A 27839-nucleotide genomic window follows, 5' to 3' on the forward strand; every position below is an offset into this window, starting at 1 on the left:
GCCTGGGAAAAAAAAAAATTCCTTGTATAAATAAACCAGTGGAGTTCAAACCTATGTTGTTCAAGGGCCAACTGTAAATTAAAAAAAAAAAAATGCATATAGGAATGAATTTAAAGAATGAGCAAGGGCATCTTTTGGAAAGTTTTACTTAGCAAGTGGATAAGGCTTCTTTCCTTGGAAATAAAGCTTAAATTACTGAATTTGTGAATGTATTAGCCCTCCTGTTTGTCAGTTCTAGTACTCAACATGTGAAATTGGTCTTCATAAGTTCCTTACCTTTTGATGTTCTGTTTGCACTTTACCTACCACAATCCTTTATTCCTTATTCACTTTCTTCTTCCCACCTGATCCACAGATACTACCTGCTTTACGGGCTGTACAGAATCACAACCGTTCTCTGTTCAGAATGAGCCTACAAGCCTTTTCAAATCCTTTCAGTACTCCCTAAGGGGAGCTCTTTTTTTTTTTTTTTTTAAAGAAAGGACATGATGGACAAAGGTTTACAAATTAAACATAGTCTTATTTGAAGTTTCATTTTATTTCAGTCTGTAAGTGTTGCTCTTTGTTTAAAGCACTCACATAAATCCATTTCACCCAGAAAGGAAACGTAAAGTGCTTCTAGTAGTACAAGCGCGGTTGGCATGGCCTTTCCAAAGGTCTTCCACTAGAGTCTAGAGAAAAATCTAAATATAGTCGTGCACAAACTGGAAGTTTTTATTTTCTGAGCCATTAGAGATTTTCAAAATCACTTTGATTTTTAAAAATCCATCAAATGTCAATCATGGCAGGGAAGACCACTGAGCTGATTTCTGATAACTAAGTTATCACTGAACATAATTTATCATATATGGCTACTGGCACCATGAAGACCTTGGGGTAAGGAAGACTCCTTATGAGAAATATAAACACCACTTGTGTTGGAATCACCGGGTGTCCCTAGAGCAGTTCTGTACTAAAGACTTCTAGTGTTTACTCCCTCACCACGGTACTCAGGACCAAGAGCCAAGAGCACAGTGGTCAAACTCACTGAAGGTTTTTACAACAAGAAACCAGTGGAGGAGGTATTGTGAGGTACTACAACTTTGAGGCACAATCTAAATACTAAAAATGATTATGAAATCTTGAGTTGAGCTGATTTATGCCATCTTAAATCCATTAATAATCCATGAAAGTGATTTCACATGCCTAGCCTGCTTTCTTTCTCACACGATAGCTGGGAATATTAAATGAGATAAAGTTGCAGCCTAGCCCGGTGTCTGGGTACCGTATCATTTCCTTCCTCCTCCCCTTTCCCAAATACATAAGGTTAGTCCTTGAACTTTAAATGTACTTTATAATAAGAAGAAATTACTTTTTCTATCAGTATCCTCGTCAGCATGATTTTGAATTGCTCTCAAGAGTACCTTCTCTTTTGTAAAATAAACACTTTGTACTTTACTGAAAGAACACTGTTTCAGTGTTCTTTACTTTCCATTGTGAAAAAAGTTGTTTCTGAGGAATTGAAACCCCAGAAGATAACCACAACAAAAACATGTTAATTTTTTTTTTAAATGATTCAAAGGCAGATTTGAAGAGAAGTAATATTTAGGAGGCAGAAGGCGGCAAATGCAGCCTCTGAAGGGAACTGTTCTAATATTACCTAAAAAGTAAAGTTATACAACTATATTCAAGGACATAAGATAAAGCATTACTTGAAAACCAGAATGACTGAACAGTTAGGCGAAAAAGAACATCTGAAATAGGAAGAGGAAATGGACTGAAGAATAATTTGAATCGGGACAGTGATCCATCAGTCCTAGATGCTTCTGGTATGTAAATATCTTGAATCACATTGTTTCCTCTTTTCTGAAATCTCAAAGGAGAATTCTCACAGCACTACATTAAAGTTGCCATTTTGTTAGGATTCAAAATTTCAATCCAGTAGCCATCAGGATCTTGAATAAATGCCAGGCCTTTCATTTTACCTGTGAAATGAAATTTTTCATTATTGAAAAGACTGAAAAAGAAAACACCATATAAATGTTTTTCTTTCTTTGAGACAGGGTCTTGCTCTGAATGTCAGGCTGGAGTGCATGGGACGATCACGGCCCAAGGCAGGCTTGATCTCCTGGGCTCAGCCTGCCAAGTAGCTGAGGCCACAGGCACACACCACCATGCCTGGCTAATTTTTTGATTTTGTAGAGGTGGGATCTCAATGTACTGCCCAGGCTAGTATCAAACTCCTGGCCTTAAGCAATCCTCCTGCCTTGCCTACCAAAGTGGTAGGATTACAAGCACAAACCACTGTACCTGGCCTTAAAAACTTTTATTAATTAAAAATTTACTTTGCATTTTAATGAAGTACATTATTTTGTTTACAGTTTTAATTTTTAAAAATTCTTATTGTCAGTGTCACCCAAAGTCATACTTTTCATAATGATTAAAATGTTATCTTGCACACATTGCAAATACCAGCCCTCCTGAAATAAACTGTGGGACTGGCTCCATCTTTTAGGTATCAGGCATTTGCCTCACCTTCATGATACCATGCTACCAGTTCAGTAGTTACAGAAATTGTCTTATTTTAAAGAAGAAAAAGAAAATAGGGAGGTGCTGAAGGGAGCTGGTAGCATGGCTTACCCCCACAACCAAAAGACCCAGATACTTGGGTCATACAAACCCTTTTAAACACTATCCTCGGCATCCCAAGCTCTGCGAGAGTCTTTCTCCCAGGAATTCGTAACTGAGATTGACAGTCTAGTGTGTCAGAGCTGTTTGCTTAAATGGAAAAATGTGACCTCAGAAATTTATTTGGGGACCAATATGTTGAACTGGTTTGACTCTTATCTCTGGCTCCTTTCCCCAGTATCCCAGTATAAATCCTAGAGGAACACAGATGGAAAATGCAGGAAAAAAAAAGAAAGAGAGAAAGAGAAAGAAAGAGAGAAAGGAGGGAGGGAGGGAGGGAAAAAAGAAAAGAAAAGGAAAAGAAAAGAAAGAAGGAAAGAAAGAAAGAAATCCTGCTGTTGACGGCTGGGGAGAATGGGTGAGGATGGGGTGGGGTGACTGTTTTAACTTGGGCTGTGTGGGAGGTGGTAGTTCTGGCCTGGACCAGAAGGCAGTACATAATGGCTGTGGGAGAACAGAGTTTTGTTTTTGCTCCTCCCTCACTGCCGTGTGCATCAGCACCTGCCCTCTCGCTTGTTCAGATGTCCTTAGCAGTAAACAAGGGCAGTGCAGGAGCCTTGTGCTTGTGAGAAACTGAGAAAAACCTGTAGGGCCAAATGATATCCCCAGCCCTCTCTCCATGCCCAGGGCTAGGGAATACTATTGGAAGTGTCTCCTACTAACACTGCTTCCCTGAGGGATGAAGTGGGAAGATCCGACCTGAAGAGTTGTTTTGTGGAAGGTGAAATGTTTAAGTCTCATTTCTAGGTGCCTAGGAATCTCTGGTCTAGGCTTATCCAGCCCACTGTCCTGAGATCATGTGGGTTGTTAAGGACAGGGATCTGGCCATCCTCCTATTCACACTGCTTGATGTATTATAATAGTGAACAGTTGCAGGGGAAAAAAGTTGAGAGGACAAAATAATAATTTGAGAAACATAACCATAAAAAAACCCCAAAGCAATGGATTATAGATTCAAACAGAAGAAATATTAGAATAACGGACTAAGAGCTATTTTCGTTTTTTTTTCTGGAGACAGGGTCTTGCTCTGTCACTCATACTGAAATGAAGCACAATAGTGTGATCATAGCTCACTGCAGCCTCCAACTCCTGGGCTCAAGCAATCCTCCCACCTCAGCCTCCAAAGTAGCTAGGCATACAGACTACAGGCATGTGCCACCATGCCCAGATAATTTAAAAAAACCTTTTTGTAGAAACAAGGTCTTGCTATGTCACCCAGGCTGGTATACAATGGCACAATCATAGCTCACTGCAGCCTTGAACTGCTGGCCTCAAGTGATCCTCCCAATCCTCCTGCCTCGGCCTCCCAAAGTGCTGCAATTACAGGCATGAGTCACCAAGTCCAGTCCCAGGGACTATTTAAACATGGAAAAGTAATGACCGGCCGGGTGTGGTGGTTCACATCTGTAATCCCAATAATTTGGGAGGCTGAGGCAGAAGGATCATTTGAGGCCAGGAGTTTGAGACCAGCCTGAGATACATAGTGAGACCCTGTCTCTACAAAAAACAAAATTAGCCATACATGGTGGCATTTGCCTGTAGTCCCAGCTACTCGGGAGGCTGAGGTGGATTATTGCTTGATCCCAGGAGTTTGAGATCACAGTGAACTATGATCATCACATCACTGCACTTCAGCCAGGGTAACAGAGCAAGACTCCGTCTCAAAAAAAAGTAATAAGAACATATTAAGGAAACTAAGCAAAAATTAGAGATCAAAATTATAACAGGTGTTTAAGAACAAAATAGATGAATTAAATATCAGAACAGACACATTTGGGAGAAAATTAGCTAATTGGTATTCTAGTTTGAGGAAATCTCCCAGAATGCAGGCGAGGACAAAGAAATAATATAAAAAGCTTCTAGAATAAGACAGAAGAGTATACAAAGGAACATAGATTGACAGATTTTTCAACAGCAACATCATATGCAAAAAGAAAATGGAAGAGTATTTTCAAGACAGAAGGAAATTAAACCTAGGCTTTTCGATAAAACTGTCCTTCAGACATAAAGGCATCATTCTCAGTTACACAGAATCTCAAAAGTTTTGCCTTAAAAACCCTTTAAAGGGCTAGGTGCAGTGGCTCACACCTGTAATCCCAGCACTTTGGGAGGCTGAGGCAGGCGGATCACCTGAGGTTGGGATTTTAAGACCAGCCTGACCAACATGGAGAAACCCTATCTCGACTAAAAATACAAAATTAGCCAAGTGCGGCCGCGCATGCCTGTAATCCCAGCTATTTGGGAGGCTGAGGCAAGAGAATCACTTGCACCCAGGAGGTGAAAGAACAGAAAAATCCAAAACATGCTAAAAAGGCTAGGCATAGGGGCTCACGCCTATAATCCCAGTGCTTTGGGAGGCCAAGGTGGGAGAATCGCTTGAGCTCAGGAGTTTAAGACAAGCCTAGGCAACGTAGCAGAAACTCATCTCTACAGAAAAAAATAAAACAATTAGCTGGGTGTGGTAGCATGTGCCTGTGGCCCTAGCTACTTAGGAGGAGGCTGAGGCAGAGGACTGTTTGAGCCCAGGAGTTTCAAGGCTACAGTGAGCTATGACAGTGCCACTGCAGCACCCCAGCCTGGATGAGAGTGAGATCCTATCTCAAAGGAGACACTACAAGAGATAAATGAAGAAAAAGTGATCAAACACCTTGATGTATTTATTATTATCTTTAAAAAATAAAATCAATACTATCCCACTCTAGGTAATAGTGACACAATGAGGATGGAGTGAAGCAAATTCCTTTCCTATTGGGGAGAAGATTTGGGTATTAAATATATATATATATTTTTAAACGGAGTGTTGCTCTGTCACCCAGGCTGGAGTGCAGTGGCGCGATCTCGGCTCACGGCAACCTCCACCTCCCAGGTTCAAGCAATTCTCCTGCCTCAGCTTCCTGAGTAGCTGGGATTACAGGCATGCGCCACCACGCCTGGCTAATTTTTTCTATTTTTAGTAGAGACGGGGTTTCACCATATTAGCCCGGATGGTGTGGATCTCCTGACCTTGTGATCCGCCCGCCTTGGCCTCCCAAAGTGCTGGGATTACAGGCGGGAGCCATCTCGCCCAGCACTGGCTATTAAATACTTAAATTTAAAAAAAAAAAGGTGAAATTAAACAGTGAAATATTTCAAATGTTTAGATTGAGACTCTGAAATATTCAATATTTCAATTTTAATTTGAAATATTTCAGAAAGAGATCTAAGTAAAATAATAACAATACATGTAAACCCAGCAAAATCCATACATATGCTATTTCAAAAAACCTACCTAAAACATAAGGACATACAAAGGTTGTAAAAGGTGAAAAAGAAACACCATGTGATTATGAACTAAAGAGAGCTGGTGTCGTTATATGAACATCAGATAAAATTGACTTTAAGGAACTTATTTTTGGGTGGAAAGATACACACTGATAGTGAAAGCTGGTGGCCAATGACAGAAAGGGGTGGGGTCGGGGAGCGGGAGAGGGAGCCTAGGGTTTTGATGGCTCTCCAGGTCCTGTGTCTAGTCCCTTAGAAAGCCACCCTAGTTGCTGTCTTTCAGTTACCTGAGATACCCGGATATTCTTCCAATCATTTCTCTTTTTTAAAAATCTGGTTGAAATGGAGACTTCTGTTACTCGCAGCCAAAAGGGTTTTACTACAACAGTGGCGTCTCTTGATGCTTAGTAAATATTAACTAAAGACAGACCTGAACACAGTAAATAGTAGACTCACCATCATCAGGTTTCTTCACAAATTTGACTCCCAGTTCTTCGAACCTTTTACAAGCACTGTGTACATCAGGAACAGCAATTCCAATGTGACCTTACGTGGTACCCCCCGAAAAAAGCAGAGAGAAGGAAGAAATAATTACAACAGGGTGTCCAAGTACCACAAGTAGCTTCCAGAACTTGTTTATTTCAAAACATAAGGCACTTAGGAACAGACTTAGGTAGGTTCAAAATCTATAATATGTTAAAGAACAAATATAGGTCTAATGGGCTGGGTATAAGTAGTTAATTAGTTGCCCTGAATTATAAGTTATTTAAAATTAACCAATATCAGCTCATATACAGTCTAATCAGTTAATAATAATCTACACCAAAAAACAGTAATCATTTACTAATACTTAATAGGTTTGTGGTTGGCATTGACTACAGCAGCCAGCTGAAGCCTGCAATACTGTCGTCTTAAGAGACTGGAGAGCAAGACAGAAGTGTATGTGCTAGCAGAAACTGGGATTAGTATTAACTATAGCTTTTTTAAAAAAAAAAGTCTACTGGGCCGGGCGCGGTGGCTCAAGCCTGTAATCCCAGCACTTTGGGAGGCCGAGGCGGGTGGATCACGAGGTCAGGAGATCGAGACCATCCTGGCTAACATGGTGAAACCCCGTCTCTACTAAAAATACAAAAAACTAGCCGGGCGTGGTGGCGGGCGCCTGTAGTCCCAGCTACTCGGAGGCTGAGGCGGGAGAATGGCGTGAACCCGGGAGGCGGAGCTTGCAGTGAGCCGAGATCGCGCCACTGCACTCCAGCCTGGGCGACAGAGCGAGACTCCGTCTCAAAAAAAAAAAAAAAAAAGTCTACTGGAAATTAATTCTGAGACTTAAAAGTAAATCATGGTGAGACAGTAAATGTAATGTTTAGATCGAGACTCTGAAATTAAACAACTCCTAAATCAGATTATTTGTGGAAAATAAAAATAATCATATCTCTAATAAATTGATCATAGTTAATTAGGACATTAATGTTTTAGGTTTATTAAAATCATAGTTATACACGTAATACAAAATCACACAAATCTATATATATCACATACACACAAGCAAACTCACCAAACCCTCGAGGGTCTGAATTGCCATTGTGGTAACTCTGGGTCTCATCATCTTCAGTGCCCCAGTTGCTACAAAAGGAAGGAAAACATAGCTACAATGTCCTAGGGAATAGATATTCTGAAAAGAAAGTAACATCTTTGAAATCTTACCATGTTTCTATGCTACTTTACATAATTGGCCTAACCCCTGCTACAAAAATATTAAGTTTTCAACTATAGAAAGGACAAATGGGCAATATATGATTTTAACTAGACTAAGGACAGTAAATGCAGGTACTGGACAAGAACAATAATAAGAATAATAACAATGCTCATTTATTGTGCTCAGTACTTTATATTTCATTTAAACCCTTAAAACAGCTCCATGGGCTAGATGTGAACATCTCCATTTTATTGATGAAACTGCCACTTACTTGTTTAGAGTCACAGACTCATATCTAAGTCTGCCTGATTCCAAAACTTTATTTTGAATCAAGGGACACACGAGAAATCACACACTCTGAAACCAATCTCTTTTGGTAGTTGTTAAAGTGTGCAGATAAACAACGTAAAGAAATTGCCTACATTTTTAAGTGTTCATGTTATAAAAATATCAAATTTGAATGTTATTACAAAATGGTTTGAAGAGTTTTTAAAGGAACATATGATATCACATTTCTAGATCAAAAATGTAGCAAAATAATAAAAGAATAAATTTTTGGATGCTGAAAGACTAATTATAGTACCTAAACATTAGTTAGTGACAATCAGGCAAATATCTTACAATTTCAGGGTCTTATATTCTCTATCTAAAAGACAAATGGGCCAGGCGTGGTGGCTCATGCCTATAATCCCAGCAGTCCGGGAGGCCGACGCAGGCAGATCACTTGAGGCCAGGAGTTTGAGGCCAGCCTGGGCAACATAGTGAGACCTTGTCTCTGTGCCTCTACCAAAACCAAACAAAAATAGTTGGGTGTGGTGGCACACATGTGTAGTCCAAGGTGCTCAGGAGGCTGAGGCAGGAGGACTGCCTAGAAGTTAGAGGCTTCAGAGAGCCTGTCTCTAAAAAAAAAATCGCATTTGCCCAAGAACAATATGAAGATCAAAAGACGCATGAAAAACACTTCAATATATTATTACAAATGTGAAGTGATTAGGCAGACCTGGTTTGAATTATACTGGTAAGTAAACAAAACAAAAAAGATTTTTAAAAACTACCTTAAAAAATCTAAAATATATACAAATATAGAAACTCATACTCACTGTGTCAGCTCCAGTGTAGCTTTTCTGGAGAGCGCCCAGGCTATTTTTTCCTCTTTATCTTTAGGGATGTCATTTTTATCCTCATAAGCCAAGAAATAGAGTGAAAACTTCATAGCAGGAAAATCACATTTTTGGATTAACCTGCAATGAAAAAACAACAAGCCTGGATCATTAACAACAGGAAAGGCTAATTCATACTATAATCAACATAACTTAATATTCAAGTTTTACTAAAAAGAAGAGCTATATGTAGTAAGCCTATTTTAATGGAAGAAGCAGGAGGAAAAGTCAGTGAAAAATATTAAAAATGCATCTGTAACTATTTGAAATACAAAAATAAAAACTATAATTCATCAATTATTTAAATATAACATTTAGCTGAAATTATGGTACTTGTTAATAAATAGAAACGGCTATCTCCAAAAGATAATTCTGTTTATTTGTAGTGAAAAATATAAAGAACCTTGTTATTTCATATATATACACACATACAAACACATATATAAATATATCATTCAGTTAAATAAACACATTTACTGTGTTCTTACTATGCCAAAACATCTACGAAAGGAAGTTAAGGTAAGAAAGGAGGAAGGACAGACTAATATCACAGAAGACGTGAATGTCAACAGTAAGGTGGCTAACAGTATCAGATACTGCAGAAAGATCTAACAGTATTAAGACTAAGAAAAGCTCATGAGATATGGAAAGGTCCCATGAGAGCAATGTCAGCAGCATGGGAAAGCATCAGCTGGATTATACCGTACTGGGGAGAGAGAATGGCAGGTGAGCAGGTAAAACAGTAGCAAGCATGACAGTGACAATGGGGAGGTGGGCAAGGGAGCAGAGGGCAAGGAATATTCTAGAACAGAGAAGACTTACGCTTCTCTGAGGGGAAAGAGACAGTAGAAGAGACTGACAGGAGAGAAAGAGTGAATGAATTATGAATCCTGAGGTTTTAAGAAAGATAACTGAAGTCCTGAACTTTAAGTGACTTTAAATAGTGTAGGATTATTTGGCAAGGAGTAAGATGGCATGAGAATGCATATATGATTTTCTTTATTCAGGATTGAATGCTCAAATATGACTTTGTTCATAATCAATAAGAGCAAATGGCTGAAGCATACAGCAAATGGTAAGTTTCTAGAGTTCTGCTTCCAATCTTTTATTTCATTATCACTGCTATATAATATGCCTTGGCCCACTTAGATCCTTGCATTGACTTATCACAAATAAGATTTACTCTAACATGTTTATAATAAAGTATCAAACACCTCAAATACTCCAATCATGAAAAACAATCTCTGCACCTACTAAAGCAGACTACACAACCCTTATGGACCAATCAGACGGGACTGAAGGAAATGAAACTGTTGCAACTTGCTTTTCTCAGCTGTGCAAATCTCCCAGCTTACTGTCAACTTGTACCCAAGTCGTACCCTCCAATAGGAGGGCTCCACACACAAAGTCAACATTAGAGCCCATCAGACAATGGATACAGGTTCCAGCCCTGCCATATGTCAACCATGGGATTTGGAGCTAGTAACTCCATCTTGTTAAGCTTTGCTTTTCCCATCTGTGAAATGGGGATAAAAGTTACCTCCTAAGACTGATGTGAAGACTAAACAAAATAACATTTGAAGTGCCTGGCAAAGTGTTCAATAAATCTGATTTCATTTTGTCCTTTAAATATGTTATAAATATATTCATAATACCTTTTTCTAGAAAAAAAAATAATAAACTGAACAGCAGTTATCTCTGGGGAGAAGAACTTGGGGAGGGAAGCCATCACTTTTCATTTTGTATTTTTCTGAACTGGTCAAATTTTCTAAATATAGACATACATTACTTAAATTTTTCTCTCAATGTGAATGGAGGTTTTCTAGGCACTAAATTTAAAGATTATTTTATTATTCATATATCTATATGATCAAAAACAAAATGCTCACATAACTTAGGGAAACAAATAAACATTGTGACAAAATTATTTCTCAATATACCTCAGTAAAGCTGGAGAAAAAAAGAAAAATAAACAAATAAATATGCTTTAGGATTGCAAGATCAGTGGATATGACCTGTTGAGCAAAAGAAAACACAGCCTAGAAAAATGGAACAGATGGTCACTTTTAAGTAAACCCATTGGTTTTCTAAGTTGTAAGTCCTTATTATCTATAACTTTTCTGAAGTAAACAAGAGGCTAAAAGTGGCCAGAACATCAAAAGTGGTCTGAATACATTAAGGATTTAGCTGGGAGCTCTCAGAGAAGGGAGGCTGGAGAAAATGCAACTATTTTTGTCTTGTTTTGCCCTTTCAGGCTGGCTGGGATAGAGAAGAAAAAGAACTTAAGAGAGAAGCCGGGTCCAGCCAGGCCTAATCACAGACTCCTGGCCAAAAGAACTTCTATTACTTCTGAAACAAACTTTAAGATGGGTCTGAAAACACTCTCTAGATTTGCAAAGCTATATATTTAAACATTAAGGTGCCACTAAGTACTTGACTTACGTCATTCCAAGAACTCTAGTATAAAAATCCAGTGACTTCTTAGGATCCTTCACTCGTAGCATGGTCTGCTGCAATAGAAAATCCTATGGAAAAATATTTATATTAAACATCTTTCACTTTTACCATTTATTACCAATATTAATTGTGCTCTCTGTAACAAGATACGAAAACAGTCCACCATTATAACACAATTGTTAACTTACCACCTACAACTTGCGAGGGCTCTCTGCCCAGTGGTGTTTTCTGGTTGCAGGCCCCTGTGTGGTACAAGTCCAAAGTGTCAGAAAGTTTACACCGCAGAAATGACCTTCAACCAATGGTGGATAAAAAACCTGGCATCCTTGTCCCTTGGTGGGACAATTCGGAGGCAGGAACCAGAAAGTCCCTCAAAGAATCCCCAGCAGGATTGAACCTCAGTTGCCCACATTGGTAATCCACTCGTATATACCTATGATGACCCTCTCTCCCTAACTCCACAGAGCTCTCTGGGACTACTTCTCAAACGACTTAAAACCACAACTTTCTCTCTAGTCTGCTTTGGGGCTACCCAAATCAAGACACTGATTTTACACATAGAGTTTGATCACTATAATATTTGTTGAATGAAGGCATAAATGCCCTTCTAGAACCATTTACTGGTGACCATGCAAATTAGCAAAGAGTTGCTCACAAGATCCTAGACTCCTAAATAACTAAAAGGGTTACTGTTGCTAACACCTTTGGGAAACTGTTCAACTTATTTACCAGGAAACAGAAGGCTTAACTGAGGAAAGGGTAGAAGGTATGTAAATTCATGGAGTTAAGATTATTAATAGCATTAATAATTTGACTTAGGACTTAACTATGTATAATAACTCTACATGGTATCACTATCGATAGATATTCATATCCCATGTTATAGATAAGAAGCTGACACTAAGTAATTAACTGTCTGAGGCCTCTAATTTTTGGTCTCCCTTTACCATTGGTATGTACCTTCCAGAACATGAGTCTGTGAACCTCACTGGTGCTTCCTAACAGATTTTTTTTTTTTTCTGTTATACCCATGGCTTGACAAAACAGGCCTGAAAATTCTGACCACTTCTTTTGGAGCCACATGCTATTTTTCTCCTATATAACCCACATCATATAAAATACAAATATAGTTCATTCAGCATCATTAGGAAATTATATTTTTCTCTTTTGCTAAATTTCAAGTAAATGAAATATAGTCTTTTAAGCATTAAAATTCTCATTTAAAACAAAACTAGCCTAAAAACTACTTTATCTTATTAAAACTGATCCTAATAAATATAATAATTAAATTCTTTATTTGCAGCTTATAATCACATACCAGGCAGGTTACATGTTTCTAGAACATTTGGATAGCTTTTCTCAGTCAGATGCTACAGTCCTAAAGGTCTCGGTTTTATCAAGCAGCTGAGAAAGAGAAAAGTAGCTCTGCACATCCAAGTGCTAGCCTGGTACTCACACCTGGGCCTTGGTTTTCTCCTGTTGAACATATTTAAAGTCACTCTGTGGCTGCCATGATGTGATACCAAAATAAAAAAAAAAAAATTTAAGGCAGCAAGACCATATCCACTTCATATTCTGGTCTAAGCATATATTAAAACAAGGCACTGTGAACACTACCAAAATAACAAACATTCTTCTTTCCCAGCTAATATGAGTGGTAGCTGCTTCTCTATTGGTTACAATGTTTGCTTGAGGAAGCCACCTGCAGGACAAAGTCTTTTGTACAGTCAATGTAGGTTGCGGGTGTTAATAAATATTATTATTATTATTATTATTATTTTTAGACGGAGTTTCACTCCTGTTGCCCACGCTGGAGTGCAATGGTGCGATCTTGGCTCACTGCAACCTCTGCCTCCCGGGTTCAAGCGATTCTCCTGCCTCAGCCTCCCAAGCAGCTGGGACTACAGGCACGCACCACCACGCCCGGCTAATTTTTTGTATTTTTAGTTGACCAGTCTGGTTCTTGAACTCCTGACCTCATGATCAGGACCAGTCTGGTTCTTGAACTCCTGACCTCATGATCCACCTGCCTCAGTCTAAGAATTCATATTCTTTGACCAAGATGTTTTCTTTCTAAAATTCGAAGGAAATACTCTGACAAAGATTTATGTACAAAGGCATCCATCACAGCACTTACACAATAACTATGTGCCAGATGCTGTTCTAAGAGATTCACAGAAACTAATTCATGTAATCTTCACAACAAGCCCATGAGATACACATTATTATCATCCCCATTTTACTGCTGAGAAAGTAAGTGGCAGAGAAAAAATTCCAGCCCAAGCAATCTGATTCCAAAGTCCTTGCTTTTAAACCACTAACTTCCTCTAACAACAAAGGAATAGCTAGATAGTATAACACAGGCATAATAGAATATTATGGAAAACATTTAAAATGCTGCGTAGAGATACATTAAACGGCATGGAGATATATAGAGATGGTATATTAAGTCTAATGGCATGGGAATATATACAATGGTATATTAAGTTTTAAAAACGTAATATATATACATATGCATATGAAAACAAGTATCACTTAATATGCTATTGAGATTAATTATATCTTAAAATTAATGTTACGGCCTTTAACTTTATTATTAAGAGAACTATGTACTATATTTGCCTAAATACATACACATAAATAATATTAACATTCACTTTAAAAAGTGTATACGTGGCAAAAAAAGTAAGATATATTCAATGTTAGTGAATTTATTTACAAAATAGAGGCTTATAAATCCTTTGCTACAAATTGTTAAATGGATATAAAAACAAGTAGGGCTTATTTTTTAAAAAATGATCAAGTTATTCTATGCTCAGATAACAGAGTTTTATTTATATCACCAAAATAGTCTGTTAACTCCCTGTGCCTCTTGTAAACACTTGCATGATCTTGAGAAAAAGTTTCTGTTGTAAAAAGTTAAGTTCCTAAAAATTATTGCTGTGTATTGGTATGGTTCTAAAATACCGTTTAAAATACATGTATCTCCCGTTTTAAAAAGATTTCTGCTATGCTCATGTCTTGTCTCACCTGACAGTCCTTAACTTAACTGTGTCTTTCCCTTATCATGCTCTAAATTTAGAACAATAAAAATAAGATGTCTTTTATGCCTAAACTATCTTTGGTTTTACTGGGATGGCTACTGGGTGACAAAGATTTGCTCCTGTGCCTTGCCTTATCAAAAGGTGAACAATAGAAATAATAAGGTTTTTTCAAGGGGAGGGGAAGTGTCATTCTCCAAATTTAATTAACAAAACTACTGTAAGAAAACTTTTTTTTTGAGACGGAGTCTCCTTCTGTCACCCAGGCTGGAGGGCAGTGGGGCAATCTTGGCTCACTGCAAGCTCCGCCTCCCGGGTTCAAGCTATTTTCCTACCTCAGCCTTCTGAGTAGCTGGAACTACAGGCGCCTGCCACCACGCCTGGCTAATTTTTGTATTTTTAGTAGAGATGGGGTTTCACCATATTGGCCAGGCTGGTCTCGAACTCCTGACCTTGTGGTCCACCCGCCTGGGCCTCCCAAAGTGCTGGGATTACAGGTGTGAGCCACTGTGCCCGGCCAAGAAAACTTCAAAGGTACAATTAAGGATATTTCTAGTGCATTTCCTACCTGCCTACAATACAATCCTTACAAAACTATAAAAGTGAGGCAAGGGGCCGGGAGCGGTGGCTCACGCCTGTAATCGCAGCACTTTGGGAGGCCGAGGCGGGCGGATCACGGGGTCAGGAGATTGAGACCATCCTGGCTAACACGGTGAAACCCCCGTCTCTACTAAAAATATAAAAAAACTAGCCGGGCGTAGTGGCGGGCGCCTGTAGTCCCAGCTACTCGGGAGGCTGAGGCAGGAGAATGGCGGGAACCCGGGAGGCGGAGCTTGCATGAGCCGAGATGGCGCCACTGTACTCCAGCCTGGGCCACAGAGCGAGACTCCGTCTCAAAAAAAAAAGTGAGGCAAGGATGTGAACCAAAGGATTAAGGCCCCTTTAAGCACCAGTAAATGGATTTTTTTTTTTGGCATAAGGGATGAGAATCGGGTACAGCTTCATTTTTAACCTAAGGATGTCCAATTGCTTCAGCACCATTTGTTGAGCCTATCCTTCCTCCAGTGAACTGCTTTTCATCTTTGTCAAAAAGCTGTTGGGCATACTAGTGTGGGTATATTTTGGGGTTCTCTATTGTGTTTCAATGTTCTATCGCTCTGCCAATACCACAGAGTAGTGACTACTGTAGCTATGTAAGTTTTAAAATCAGGCCGGGCGCGGTGGCTCACGCCTGTAATCCCTGCACTTTGGGAGGCCGAGGTGGGCGGATCACGAGGTCAGGAGATCGAGACCATCCTGGCTAACACGGTGAAACCCCGTCTCTACTAAAACACAAAAAATTAGCCGGGCGCGGTGGCGGGCGCCTGTAGTCCCAGCTACTTGGGAGGCTGAGGCAGGAGAATGGCGCGGACCCGGGAGGCGGAGCTTGCAGTGAGCCGAGATCATGCCACTGCACTCCAGCCTGGGCGACAGAGTGAAGACTCCGCCTCAAAAAAAAAAAAAAAAAAAAAAAAATCAGGTAGACGAATTCCTCCCACTTCATTCTTTTCCATAATTGTTTGTTATTCTAGTTTTTTTGTTTTGCCTTTCAATCTAGAATAACTCTGTCTCTGTCTTTAAAAAGTTTGATAAGGAGTGTGTTAAACACGTATATTGATTTGGGGAGAATTGACATCTTTACTATGCTGAGTCTTGAAATCTCTCCATTTATTTAGATCTATGACTTTTTGCATCACCATCGCTGTTTTCAGCATATGCGTCCTTAAATGTTTACTAGATTTATACCTAAGTATTTCATTTTATTGGGCAATTGCAAATGGTACTGTATTTTTAAATTTTTGGTGCCTGTGTGTTCTTTGCTAGTATATAGAAATGCAATTGATTTCTGTATGTTTATTTTGTACCCTGCAATCTTGCTGAACTCACTTATGAATTCTGAGAGTTTTCTGTAAATTACTTATTATTCCCTATATAGACAATCATGTCATCTTCAAATAAGGACAGTTTGACTTCTTCCTTTCCAACCTGTATGTCTGTTTCCTTTTCGTGCTTTACTCCACTGTCTAGAACTTTCAGAACTTTGTCAAATAAGAGTGGTAACAGCAGACATCCTTGTCTTATTATCAAAATTAGGGAGAAAGCATCACCACTGAGTGTAATGTTAGCTCTAACTTTTCAAGAGAAGCTCTTTATCAAGTTAAAGAAATGCCCCTCTATTCCTTTTTTCTGAACTTAAAAAAAAATGAATAAGTGTTGAATTTTGTCAAATGTTTTTTCTGTACCAACTGATATGATCATGTGACTCTTCTTTACCCTTTTAATATGGTGGTTTATACTGACTGATTTTTGTATACTGAACCAGCCTTGCATCCTAGATATAAACCCTACTTGCTTAAGGTGTATAATTCTTTCTATATATATTGTTGAATTCTGTTTACTAATATTTTGTCAAGGGTTTTTACATTTATATTCATTAGAGATATTGGTCTGTAGTTTTGTTGTACTGTCTTCATTTGTTTTTGGTATCAGGGTAATATTAGCTTTATCAAATGAATTGGGAAGTGTTCTCCTGTCTTCAGTTTTCTGGAAGGGGTTATATATAATTGATGTTAATTCTTCTTTTACATTTGGTAGAATTCTCCAGTGAAATCACCCGGGTCTGGACAGAGCTTCTTTGGAAGTTTGTTAATCATAAATCCAATTGCCTTAAGTTATAGGACTCATCATATGAGTTCATATTGGATGAGGAATTTGTCCAATTCAAGTTGTCAAATTTATGTATACTAAGTTGTTTTTAGTATTCCCTTATCTTTCTTATGTCAGAAAGGTCTGTAGTGTATCCCCTGTTTCATTCCTGATATTGATAGTTTGTGCTTCTTTGTTTTCATTGTCAGTCTTGCTACAGATTTGTCGATTCTACTGGTCTTTTCAAAGAACCAGCTCTGTTTTACTGATATTCTGTTTTTAATTTCATTAATTTCTGCTTTTCTATTTCCTTCCTTCTGCTTCCTTTGGGTTTATTTTGCTCTTCATTTTCTAGTTTCTTAGGAGGAAGCTTAAGCTATTAATTTGAGACTTTTCCTCTTTTGTAATGTATGCAGTCAGTGCTATAAATTTCCCCCTTTGCACTGTTTAGCTACGATTCCTTTTTCATTTTCATTCAGCTCAAAATATATATATATATATTTTTTTGAGACAGAGTCTTGCTCTGTCGCCCAGGATGGAGTGCAGTGGCGTGATCACGGCTCACTGCAAGCTCCACCTCCCAGGTTCACGCCATTCTCCTGTCTCAGCCTCCCGAGTAGCTGGGACTACAGGCGCCCACCACCACGCCCGGCTAATTTTTTGTGTTTTTAGTAGAGATGGGATTTCACTGTTAGCCAGGATGGTCTCGATCTCCTGACCTTGTGATCGCCCGCCTCGGCCTCCCAAAGTGCTGGGATTACAGGGGTGAGTCACCGCACCCGGCCTCAGCTCAAAATATTTAAAAATTTCCCAAGACTTCCTTTTTGATCCATGGAAAATTTATTTAGAAGTGTGCTGTTTAGTTTCCCAGTGCTTGAAGATGTTCTTACTATGTTTCTGCTACTGACTTCTAGTTTGATTCCACTGTGGCTGAAGAATATATCATTCGATTCTTTTAAATTTGCTGAAGTTGGCTTTAGGACTCAGGACATGGTCTACTTTGGTATATGTTCTACAGATAGTTGAAAAAAAAAAGGGGAACTCTGTTGTTGTTGGGTGGAACATTCTACAAATACTAATTAGATCTTATTTGTTGATGATATTGTTGAGTTCTTCTGTTTCCTTGTTAATTTTCTGTCTAGTTCTATCAATTGTTGAAAGAGGAGTGTTGGCTGGGCATGGTGGCTCAAGCTTGTAATCCCAGTACTTTGGGAAGCCGAGGTGGGTGGATTGCTTGAGCCCAGGAGTTCCAGACCAGCCTGGGCAATATAGTGAGACCTCATTTCTACAAAAAATACAAAAATTAGCTGGGTATGGTAGCGCACACCTGTAGTCCCAGCTCCTCGGGAGACTGAGGCAGGAGGACCCCTTGAACCCAGGAAGCAGAGACTGTAGTGAGCTGAGACAGCACCACTGCACTCCAGCCTGGGTGACAGGAGTGACACCTGTCTCAAAAAAAAAAAAAAGAAAGAGTAGTGTTGAGGTCTCCAACTATAATTTTAGATTTTTCTATTTCTCCTTTCAGTTACATCAGTTTTGCTTCATGTGTTTCATAGCTCTGCTGTTTAGTAACATACATTTATAATTACTATGTCATCTTGGTCAATCACAACTCTTTTATCACTCTCTAATGTACTTCTTATGTCTGGTAATTTTCTTTGCTCCAAAGTCTACTTTATCTGTTATGAAGATAGCCACTCCTGCTTTCTTTTGATGAATATCTGCATGATTTATCTTTTCTATCCTTTTACTTTTAACTTATCTCTATCATATTGGAAGTGAGTGTCATGTAGACAGCATACATCCGAGGCACATTTTTTAATCCACTCTATCAATCACTGGCTCTTAATTAATGTATTTATATCTAATGTAAGTACTGAAATGTTAGGGCTTAAGTTGGCCATTTTATTCATGTTTGTTTTCTGTTTGTTCTTTCTTTTTTAATGTTTTCTTTCTTCTTTTTGCCTTTCTCTGAGTCACTGGAACATTTTTAAAATTCAATTTTGATTTACCTATAGTGTTTTTGCATGTATCTCTTTGTATAGCTTTTTAAGTGGTGGCTCTAGGTGCTACTATAGATGCATACACATACGGCGTATATATACATATACACATACACATATATACAGACATACATGTGTATATGTATATACACACACGTAACTTATCAGTCATTTGGTGACATCATTTTATTAGTTTGAACAAGGTACAGAAACCTCACCTCTCTTTAAATCCCTGTACCTTCTCCCACTTATAATTATCTTAAATATTTCCACTGCTGGGTTGGGGTGGAATTTTAGGTTCCTCATTCCTAAAGGGGATTTTTCCCCAAGAGGGGAAGGCCTGGCAGGATGAAAGTCCTGGCTCCCTACTCACCTTGGCAGGGGAAGGCTGGGCAGCTCATTACATCTGGTTGGGGGAAAATCTAGGCTCCCCACTCAGCTTTTGCTGGCATGGGTGGGACTGAGGCCCCAGTGTTTTCTATGGAGTTTAATTGGAGTAGAGCAGTTATTGTCTAAAAGTTTTCTTTCTTGCCAGGAAATACTGCCCATTTCCAGGTCCTGTGGCTAGAGAGCAGGCTTTCATTAGGCTTTTCTTTGGTCTATGTCCATCAGCATTTCCAGGTTACTAGCTTCTTCAGCTTCAAGTCTGGGCTATATTAGGCAAAAAGAAAACTTAGGAAACTCATCACCTTGTTGTTTCTAGGGTCTCAAGGTCCCTAGCCAGTCTACCTTCTTCTCACCACCTTTCAGAGTCTTCCAATATTTGTCTTATATATCATGTCCAGAGTTTTTAGTTGTACTTAGCAGGAGGAATAAGGAAAAGTATGTCTACTTCATCTTGTCAGAAGCAGAGTCTCTAAATGAATTTTACACAATTGCCTCCCACAATGGGATATGAGTGTATTTGGTTACAATATGTCTATTTTCAGGATGAATCAAAACTGGTCAAAAAGCCACAACAATGATAAAAACGTTGTTTGACTTTGTGTTTTCTCCCTACGAAATCTCAAATTTGCTTCTAGTGATGAAGATACTTATTTCTCTAGAAGTATTACTACAGAGCTTTGTAAGAGGTTACATCTTACTTAAAGTTAAAATCTCCATTGCCTCTTATCTTAGTCCATTTAGGCTGCTGTAACAAAAATTCCATAAACTGGGTGGCTTATAAACAACAAACATTTATTTCTCACAGGTTTGGAGACTAGGAAGTCCAAGATCAAAGCACTTGCAGATTTAGTCTCTGTCCTCATAGGTGGTATCTTTGCACTGTGACCTCACATGGCAGAAGGGCTTGATCACTCTTTACAGTCTCTTTTATAGGATGCTAATCCTAATCATGAAGACTTTGACCTCATGACCTACCTAATCACTTTCTGAAAGGCCCCACCTCCTAATACCTGCCTCAGGAATTAAGATTTCAACATATGAATTTTGAAGGGACACGTTCAGACCATAGCACCTCTGCTATCCTCAGTCTGCAGAAAGGAGAAGTTCCACACTTGCATTAGCCACGTTTTCAGAAATTAAAAAATTTCTCTGGTTTAAAAAGTGTTGTGTTTCAACCTTAATAAGACTGAGACCAATTCCCTTTAGAGACTATCTACTTTGTCTGTCAAATAACTTTCAAAAGTGTTATACTGCTCCCAACAGAAAGCCTTCTTTTTTTTTTCTTCAGATGGAGTCTTGCTTTGTCGCCCAGGATGGAGTGCAATGGCACAATCTCGGCTCACTGCAACCTCCACCTCCCAGGTTCAAGCTATTCTCCTGTCTCAGCCCCCCAAGTAGCTGGGATTACAGGCACGTGCCACCACGCCTGGCTAATTCTTTTGTATTTTTAGTAGAGACAGGATTTCACCATGTTAGTCAGGCTGATCTCGAACTCCTGACCTCGTGATCTGCCCACCTTGGCCTCCCAAAGTGCTGGGATTACAGACGTGAGCCACCAGGCCCGGCCTCAAAAGTCTTCTTAAGGCTCAACTAAACATCCAGACTTGTAAGACAACCATAGCCATAGGCCTTACATGGTACCAGTTTACTCAAAAGGATATCAGTTAGAAAAACAGATTGCCAACAAAGAAGTATCAGGTAGGTGTTCCTCTTCAGTGGGAGTCCTTACAGGAGTCTACACAGATCAGGTACAGGGAGAAGATTCACACTGGATATGAATGAGAATCACTCTAGGGCAGAAGGCCCCATGTACCACAGGAGCCAGTATCTCTAGTAACAACTCCATAGGCAGAACTTCCAGAATCTCCACAAGGGACAGTTATAAGAGTCACTACAATCAGGGAAGTCTAAAGCTATGGCTTCCTTTCAGGTATTTACAATTCTCCCTCTCCAGATGCAATTTACCAATTGGGTTATTTTTACCATAAGCAACAAACACGATTTTTCATTGTTTCCTGGGAAACTAGGGAGTTAACAAAAAGTCAAATTTTCATAAAAGGGGAAAGGGTTTGTTAACTCTTTATTACTAGGTGTCATATCTTCCACAAAACAAAAGTGAACAAAGTTGTTTTCTCCAGACTTTTAAAAATGAGCTTTTCAACTGCCTTCAGTGTATCTTGAGGAAAGCAAGAAGTCCTCACTACTTCCTGCCTAGACTATTATCTCTTTGCTTTTCGTAGGCTTATGTGCATGCAATTTGGAGTGATCTTTCCATAAAGAAAACCCTGTCATGTCATTTTTGGCTTAAAAATCAATACTGCAGTGCTTCCCGAACACGTTTGAGAGACAGTCCCAAATGCAAGCACATATGTAGCTGTATACTTCTCTAACACCAATGGTTATCACCACTCCCCTAAACTGGTCATCTCAAACATTTTCTATTTCATACCCTTATCACTTAAATAGACATCATTACAGGGTGAGAAAAACAAATGAATATAATGGGAGTTCTCATCTTTTCTTTGAGTACCCCAGTGATTATTTTGGTCACCCTTCCCTCAAGTCCCACTGCTTATAACTTCATTCACTGTGTTACCCGTAGGCCCCTGCCTCAGTTCTCTGATGTCATTATGCCTTTGTATATATTATAATTCTCTATGCCTAGAATAGCCATTTATCTGGCCATTGCCCTTCTTCCTTCCTCCTTTCCATTCCCTATTCTCCCTTCTACTGCATTCAATTCTACCAATCTACCTCGATTGGACAGGGGCCCCACATATATATATATTCATATATATGTGTGGAATGATGTGAAAACAGACATTGGTAGTGGTGGTAGAAATAACAGTAACACTGAGGACATTGTCTACTGTATCAGTGGACACAGATACAGACAGTAAAAAAGGAAAGATCTCCAGGAGATTACTACTTGGAAGGAGAATCTGATCTTTTTTTTTTTTTTTTTGAAATGGAGTCTCCCTCTGTTACCAGGAGAATCTGACCTTTTAAAGAAAGCCCAGAAAGACTGCCCAAAATGAGTATAGCCATACATTCTTTGGACTTCTTTTACAATGAAGATGCTAATGATCAAAAAACAAGTTGAGTTTGTGCCACTGCTGCTCTCTTCTTTACAAACGAGACCCTCATCATTTATCTCACCTTCTGGAAGAGCTTTTTAAGTGGCCTAATCACCTCCAGACTTGGATCCTTCCAATCTACTTTATAGAATACTTCAAAACCCTGACTCATTCCCCACTAATCTATATAAAATCTAACTTCCTTAGATGCAACACTCAAAGCTGACTCCAGAATCTGGCCCCAACCTATTATGTTAGCCTTTCCCACCACTGCTGAGATAACCTGACCTGCAACCAATAACATTTAAGTAACCCTCCAGTACCTGCCCTGCATTGCAATTCTGCCATCCTAAAACTAGATTTTTGCTAAGATGTTTCCTTTATCTAGAATGCCTTCCCATGTACTCTGTTGGAATCCTACTCATCTATCAAGGCATGGGCCCATCACCACCATCTTTTTGATGTGTGCCCTGATCCCCACAGCTGAAATACAACCTTGAATTGTATCAGTCTTCATAGTTTAAAGAACATAATACATGTCATTTTATCCTCATAGCAGCTCTCTGAGATATGTTTATGTTCTTTCTACAAACTCAGCCCAAGTGCCCTGGCAAGGTCCGCAGCCAATGACAGAAGTGGGGATTCAAATGCAGGTCTTCAGGCTCCAAATATCCTGTGCATAACCCATTCCACTGATGCTACCTTTAAAAACCTCTACCTCCTCTGTGATCGCAGGGTGATTTATAATTTCAATAGCACACTAACCCCAGGTTCATTGTGTATTAGAGTTGATATAAGTTGGTGAAGGGAGGGAACCTTGTCTTGTTTATCCAAGTATCCCCAAAGTATTTACCATCTTCTTTACATACCGTGTAAATGTATCAAGTGGTCAAACTGAATTTAATTCATTGAGGTTTTTTGTTTTTTTGTTTTTTTGACAGAGTCACACTCTGTCACCCAAGCTGGAATGCAGTGCATGATCTCAGCTCCCTGCAACCTCCACCTCCTGGGTTCAAGTAATTCTCCTGCCTCAGCCTCCCAAGTAGCTGGGATTAGAGGTGCCCGCCACCACGCCCAGCTAATTTTTGTATTTTTAGTAGAGACAGAGTTTTGCCACGTTGGCCAGGCTGGTCTCGAACTCCTGACCTCAGGTGATCCACCCGCCTCAGCCTCCCAAAGTGCTGAGATTACAGGCATGAGTCACCATGCCCAGCCTTCATTGAAGCTTTTTATTTTCCTTTATGGCAAATTGTTGAGGGAAGTCAGGGACCCTGAATGGAGGGACCAGCTGGAGCCACAGTAGAGGAACATAAATTGTGAAGATTTCATTTTAATATGGACATTTATCAGTTCCCAAATAATACTTTTATAATTTCTTATGCCCGTCTTTACTTTAATCTCTTAATCCTGTTATCTTCGTAAGCTGAGGATGTATGTTACCTCAGGACCACTGTGATAATTGTGTTAACTGTACAAATTGATTATAAAACGTGTGTTTGAACAATATGAAATCAGTGCACCTTGAAAAAGAACAGAATAATAGCGATTTTTAGGGAACAAGGGAAGACAACCATAAGGTCTGACTGCCTGCGGGGTTGGGCAAAAAGAGCCATATTTTCCTTCTTGCAGAGAGTCTATAAATGTGCAAGTAGGGAAGATATCGCTATATTCTTTTCCTAGCAAGGAATATTGATATTAATACCCTGGGAAAGGAACGCATTCCTGGGGGGAGGTCTATAAACGGCTGCTCTGGGAATGTCTGTCTCGTGCAGTTGAGATAAGGACTGAGATATGCCCTGGTCTTCTGCAGTACCCTCAGGCTTACTAGGATGCGGAAAAACTGCCCTGGTAAATTTGTGGTCAGATCGGTTCTCTGCTCTTGAACCCTGTTTTCTGTTAAGATGTTTATCAAGACAATACATGCACTGCTGAACATAGACCATTACCAGTAGTTCTGCTTTTGCCCTTTGTCCTGTTCCCTCAGAAGCATGTGATCTTTGTTAGATCCTTATCAGTAGTTCTGCTTTTTGCCCTTTGAAGCATGTAATCTTTGTACCTACTCCCTGTTCTTACACCCCCCTCCCCTTTTTGAAACCCTTTACAAATTTGCTGGTTTGAGGCTCAGGGGGCATCACGGTCCTACTGATAATGTGATGTCACCCCTGGTGGCCCAGCTGTAAAATTCCTCTCTTTATATCTCAGCCAGCCAACACTTATGGAAAATAGAAAGAACCTACGTTGAAATATTGGGAGCGGGTTCCTCCGACAGCAAATTCCAAAATTACTGCTGGAGTCAGCACCCCAGAAGCAGAACAGGGTGGAGGCTGGAGGTGTGGGCTCCTCCCTGGGCAAATCACTGAACACCTCTATGTGCCCAAGTTATGCCTTCTTTATAGGGTTGTTATTAGGATTAAATTAAACAATGTACTTAAAAACCAAGCCAGGGCCTGGCACACTCAATATATACCAGCTATTATTATATATTCCATTTTATGTCTCCATGTGGTATTCCTATGGCCAAAAATTACTGACCTCAAAATTAATTACTCCAAATCATCAAGAGAAATTTAGATACTATGGAATGTAAACTAAGCTGCAAGGACATTTACTTATTATATTTTATAAAGATCTCCCTGGAATCCTTTTTATTTGAAATAATCAGCCGGGCACGGTGGCTCAAGCCTGTAATCCCAGCACTTTGGGAGGCCGAGACGGGTGGATCACGAGGTCAGGAGATCAAGACCATCCTGGCTAACACCGTGAAACCCCGTCTCTACTAAAAAATACAAAAAACTAGCCGGGTGAGTTGGCGGGCACCTGTAATCCCAGCTACTCAGGAGGCTGAGGCAGGAGAATGGCGTAAACCCGGGAGGCGGGGCTTGCAGTGAGCTGAGATCCGGCCACTGCACTCCAGCCCGGGCGACAGAGCGAGACTCCGTCTCACAAAAAAAAAAAAAAAAAAAAAAAAAAAAAAAAACAAAAGAAATAATCCATTACATAAAACCCCTAGTTATCTGGGAAAATATTTTACACTGAGTGACTCAATTTATATTACATGAAAAAAACAAGTATTAATATTAAGGGAAATACAAGTGAGATGAGTATGACAGGGAATTTTTTTTACCTTCCCCCTTAATTTTGCAATGACTAACATTCTTCTTAAGCCAAGTACCAGGTGCTAGTCAAAAGTTTTAGCAATGAGCGGTGTCTGACTCTTTGCCCTGAAGGTAAGGAACAAGCAGGGACCAGAGTCATGGACCACTTATCTATCCCTTTTAAAGGTCTGCACGAAGCACATATTCAGTCTTCAAGGAATTTACAAATGATGTAGTCAAATGAATAAATACAAAGGCGTTTACAGACACTGATGACTTCACTAGAATAAATAGCAGTTACTGTGTCTGATCTTTTTTTTTTTTTTTGAGATGGAGTCTCTCTCTGTCGCCCAGGCTGGAGTGCAGTGCCACAATCTCGGCTCACTGCAACTCCATCTCCCGGGTTCACGCCATTCTCCTGCCCCAGCCTCCGGAGTAGCTGGGACTACAGGTGCCTGCCACAACGCCCGGCTCATTTTTTTGTATTTTTAACAGAGACGGGGTTTCACGGTGTTAGCCAGGATGGTCTCAATCTCCTGACCTCGTGATCCGCCCGCCTTGGCCTCCCAAAGCGCTGGGATTACAGGCATGAGCCACCGCGCCCACCAACTGTGTCTGATCTTAACATTGCAACGGAGACACCACACCTGAGTGAGTTACACTGATTCTTACTCAGTAAAGACATGTTCGGTAAGTAAAAGCCTTCGTATGCAACAGGTCATTTCTTTTACTGGGTCATTACTGTAAAACGAGAGGGTAAGAGAAGGAAATTCTAAGATTCCTTTCAGATCCAAACTCTGTGATTCTGTAATCTCTCCTGGGCCCCACCAAAGAAGGGCGGTTGTGACCCACAGCAAAGGCCATGCAAGCAAAAGTGAAATGCTGGGCGCGGTTAAACTCAAAGCGATCAAATTAGTTTGCAGGAGTTAAGACTGGAGTCAGGGTGGTAAGGAAAAACGAGGCTGGGCAGGACTGGCACAGGACAGGCATCTTTGAACCTATTTCTGGGAGTTCTGAAACTACTGTTCTCGTGGGCCTTGGCGACTGATTTGGGAAACCTGACCCCGGGTTGGCCTGGCTTTCAGCCACCGTCGCAACATAAACAAGCCAATTCAAAACAGGGTCGCAGTCTTTGAAACCAGCTGAGGCAACGGATCCCCTCAACACTTCGCGGGCCCCACCATCGCCCCATCGAACACCATTATCCCTCTTCCCAGCACGCTCCAGTCCGCCCGCCCGAGGCCGGCGGACCTGCAGCGGCGGCGGGATGGGGTTGGATAGAATGCGGCCCGGTCCCGGCCTAGCGGGGCTCGGGGAGCCGTTCCCTTCGGTCCTGCGCCCACCTTGGTACTGGGGTCCGCGTCGGAGCAGCAACTGAGGGCGGCCTCGTCAGTGAGGCCGCCGGACGGGGGCTGCGGTTCTGCCATGTCTGCACTGCAGTATCACAGACGACCGGACCCAAAGGAACAGAGGAGTCACCCACGCTCCGCCTCGGCCCTGTGCCGCCTTAACTAGGGACCGCGCGATGGCGCCGTGGGCGGGCGACCGCTGACTTCCAGCCAATCGCTGCGCGGACAGCAAGTTGACTCTCTGCTGATTGGGTCCCAGTGAGTCAGCACCTCCACCCACAGGACTATGCCTCAGACTACAACTCCCAAGGAGCCTTGCGCATAAAGGAGGCAAACTCGTTAAAAAAAAATGCAGGCTGGGCAGAGTGGTTTCTATGTTATTTAATGAACTAGTTTTGTTTGTTTAACTAAAGTTTGGTAACCATTCACACCTCAGGGCTGCAATTTGGTAGAAAATTGGAATCCGATGGAAACTGAGAACTGTGAGTTGTTCTTTTAAAATTGTAAGGATTCAGAGGTTTCTCAGTTTAAGCAACACAGAGTAATTAAAACAATTGTTGAGTCGAAAACCTATGTTCAAGTCTTGGTTCCGCTATATATTAGCGCCAGAAGCTTGCAATAATTACTGACCCTCTCTCTGAGCTTCCTAACAGGATTTAGTGAGAATTAAATAAGTTTTCTTTTTTTTCCTTTTTCTTTTTTAAAAAATTTTTTAAGACAGTATCTCGCTCTGTCACCCAGGCTGGAGTGCAGTGATGTGATCTCAGCTCACTGCAGTCACTGCAGCCTCGACTTCCTGGACTCAAGTGATCCTCCCGCCTCAGCCTTCCGATTAGCTGAGACTACAGGCCGCAAAACCACGCCCAGTTAATTTTTGTATTTTTTGTGGAGATAGGGGTTTCACCATGCTGCCCAGGCTGGTCTCAACTCCTGGGCTGAAGCGATTCTCCCGCCTCAGCCT

At 40.3% G+C, this 27839-nt stretch overlaps 1 protein-coding gene across 1 annotated transcript; it reads right to left on the minus strand.

The window, feature by feature from the left end:
• Positions 1–503: 503 nt before the first annotated feature.
• Positions 504–27074, minus strand: GLO1 (glyoxalase I). Its single transcript, XM_003897559.5, has 6 exons — positions 26873–27074; positions 11227–11309; positions 8725–8865; positions 7484–7551; positions 6385–6474; positions 504–1964 (listed from the first exon to the last, which is right to left on the minus strand). Exons 1-6 carry the CDS (start codon positions 26954–26956, stop codon positions 1876–1878), a joined length of 555 nt encoding a protein of 184 aa, XP_003897608.1. The 5' UTR covers positions 26957–27074; the 3' UTR covers positions 504–1875.
• Positions 27075–27839: the final 765 nt, after the last annotated feature.

The sequence above is a fragment of the Papio anubis genome, chromosome 6, assembly GCF_008728515.1.
Source record: "Papio anubis isolate 15944 chromosome 6, Panubis1.0, whole genome shotgun sequence".
NCBI lineage: Eukaryota > Metazoa > Chordata > Mammalia > Primates > Cercopithecidae > Papio > Papio anubis.

Coding starts and splice junctions, on each gene's coding strand:
- GLO1 (XM_003897559.5), bottom strand. CDS start 26,956: ATGGCAGAACCGCAGCCCCCGTCCGGCGGCCTCACTGACGAGGCCGCC. Junction 11,310..26,872: donor ACGCGGACCCCAGTACCAAG/GTGGGCGCAGGA, acceptor ATTTTTCCATAG/GATTTTCTATTGCAGCAGAC. Junction 7,552..8,724: donor GCTACACTGGAGCTGACACA/GTGAGTATGAGT, acceptor TTCCTTTTGTAG/CAACTGGGGCACTGAAGATG.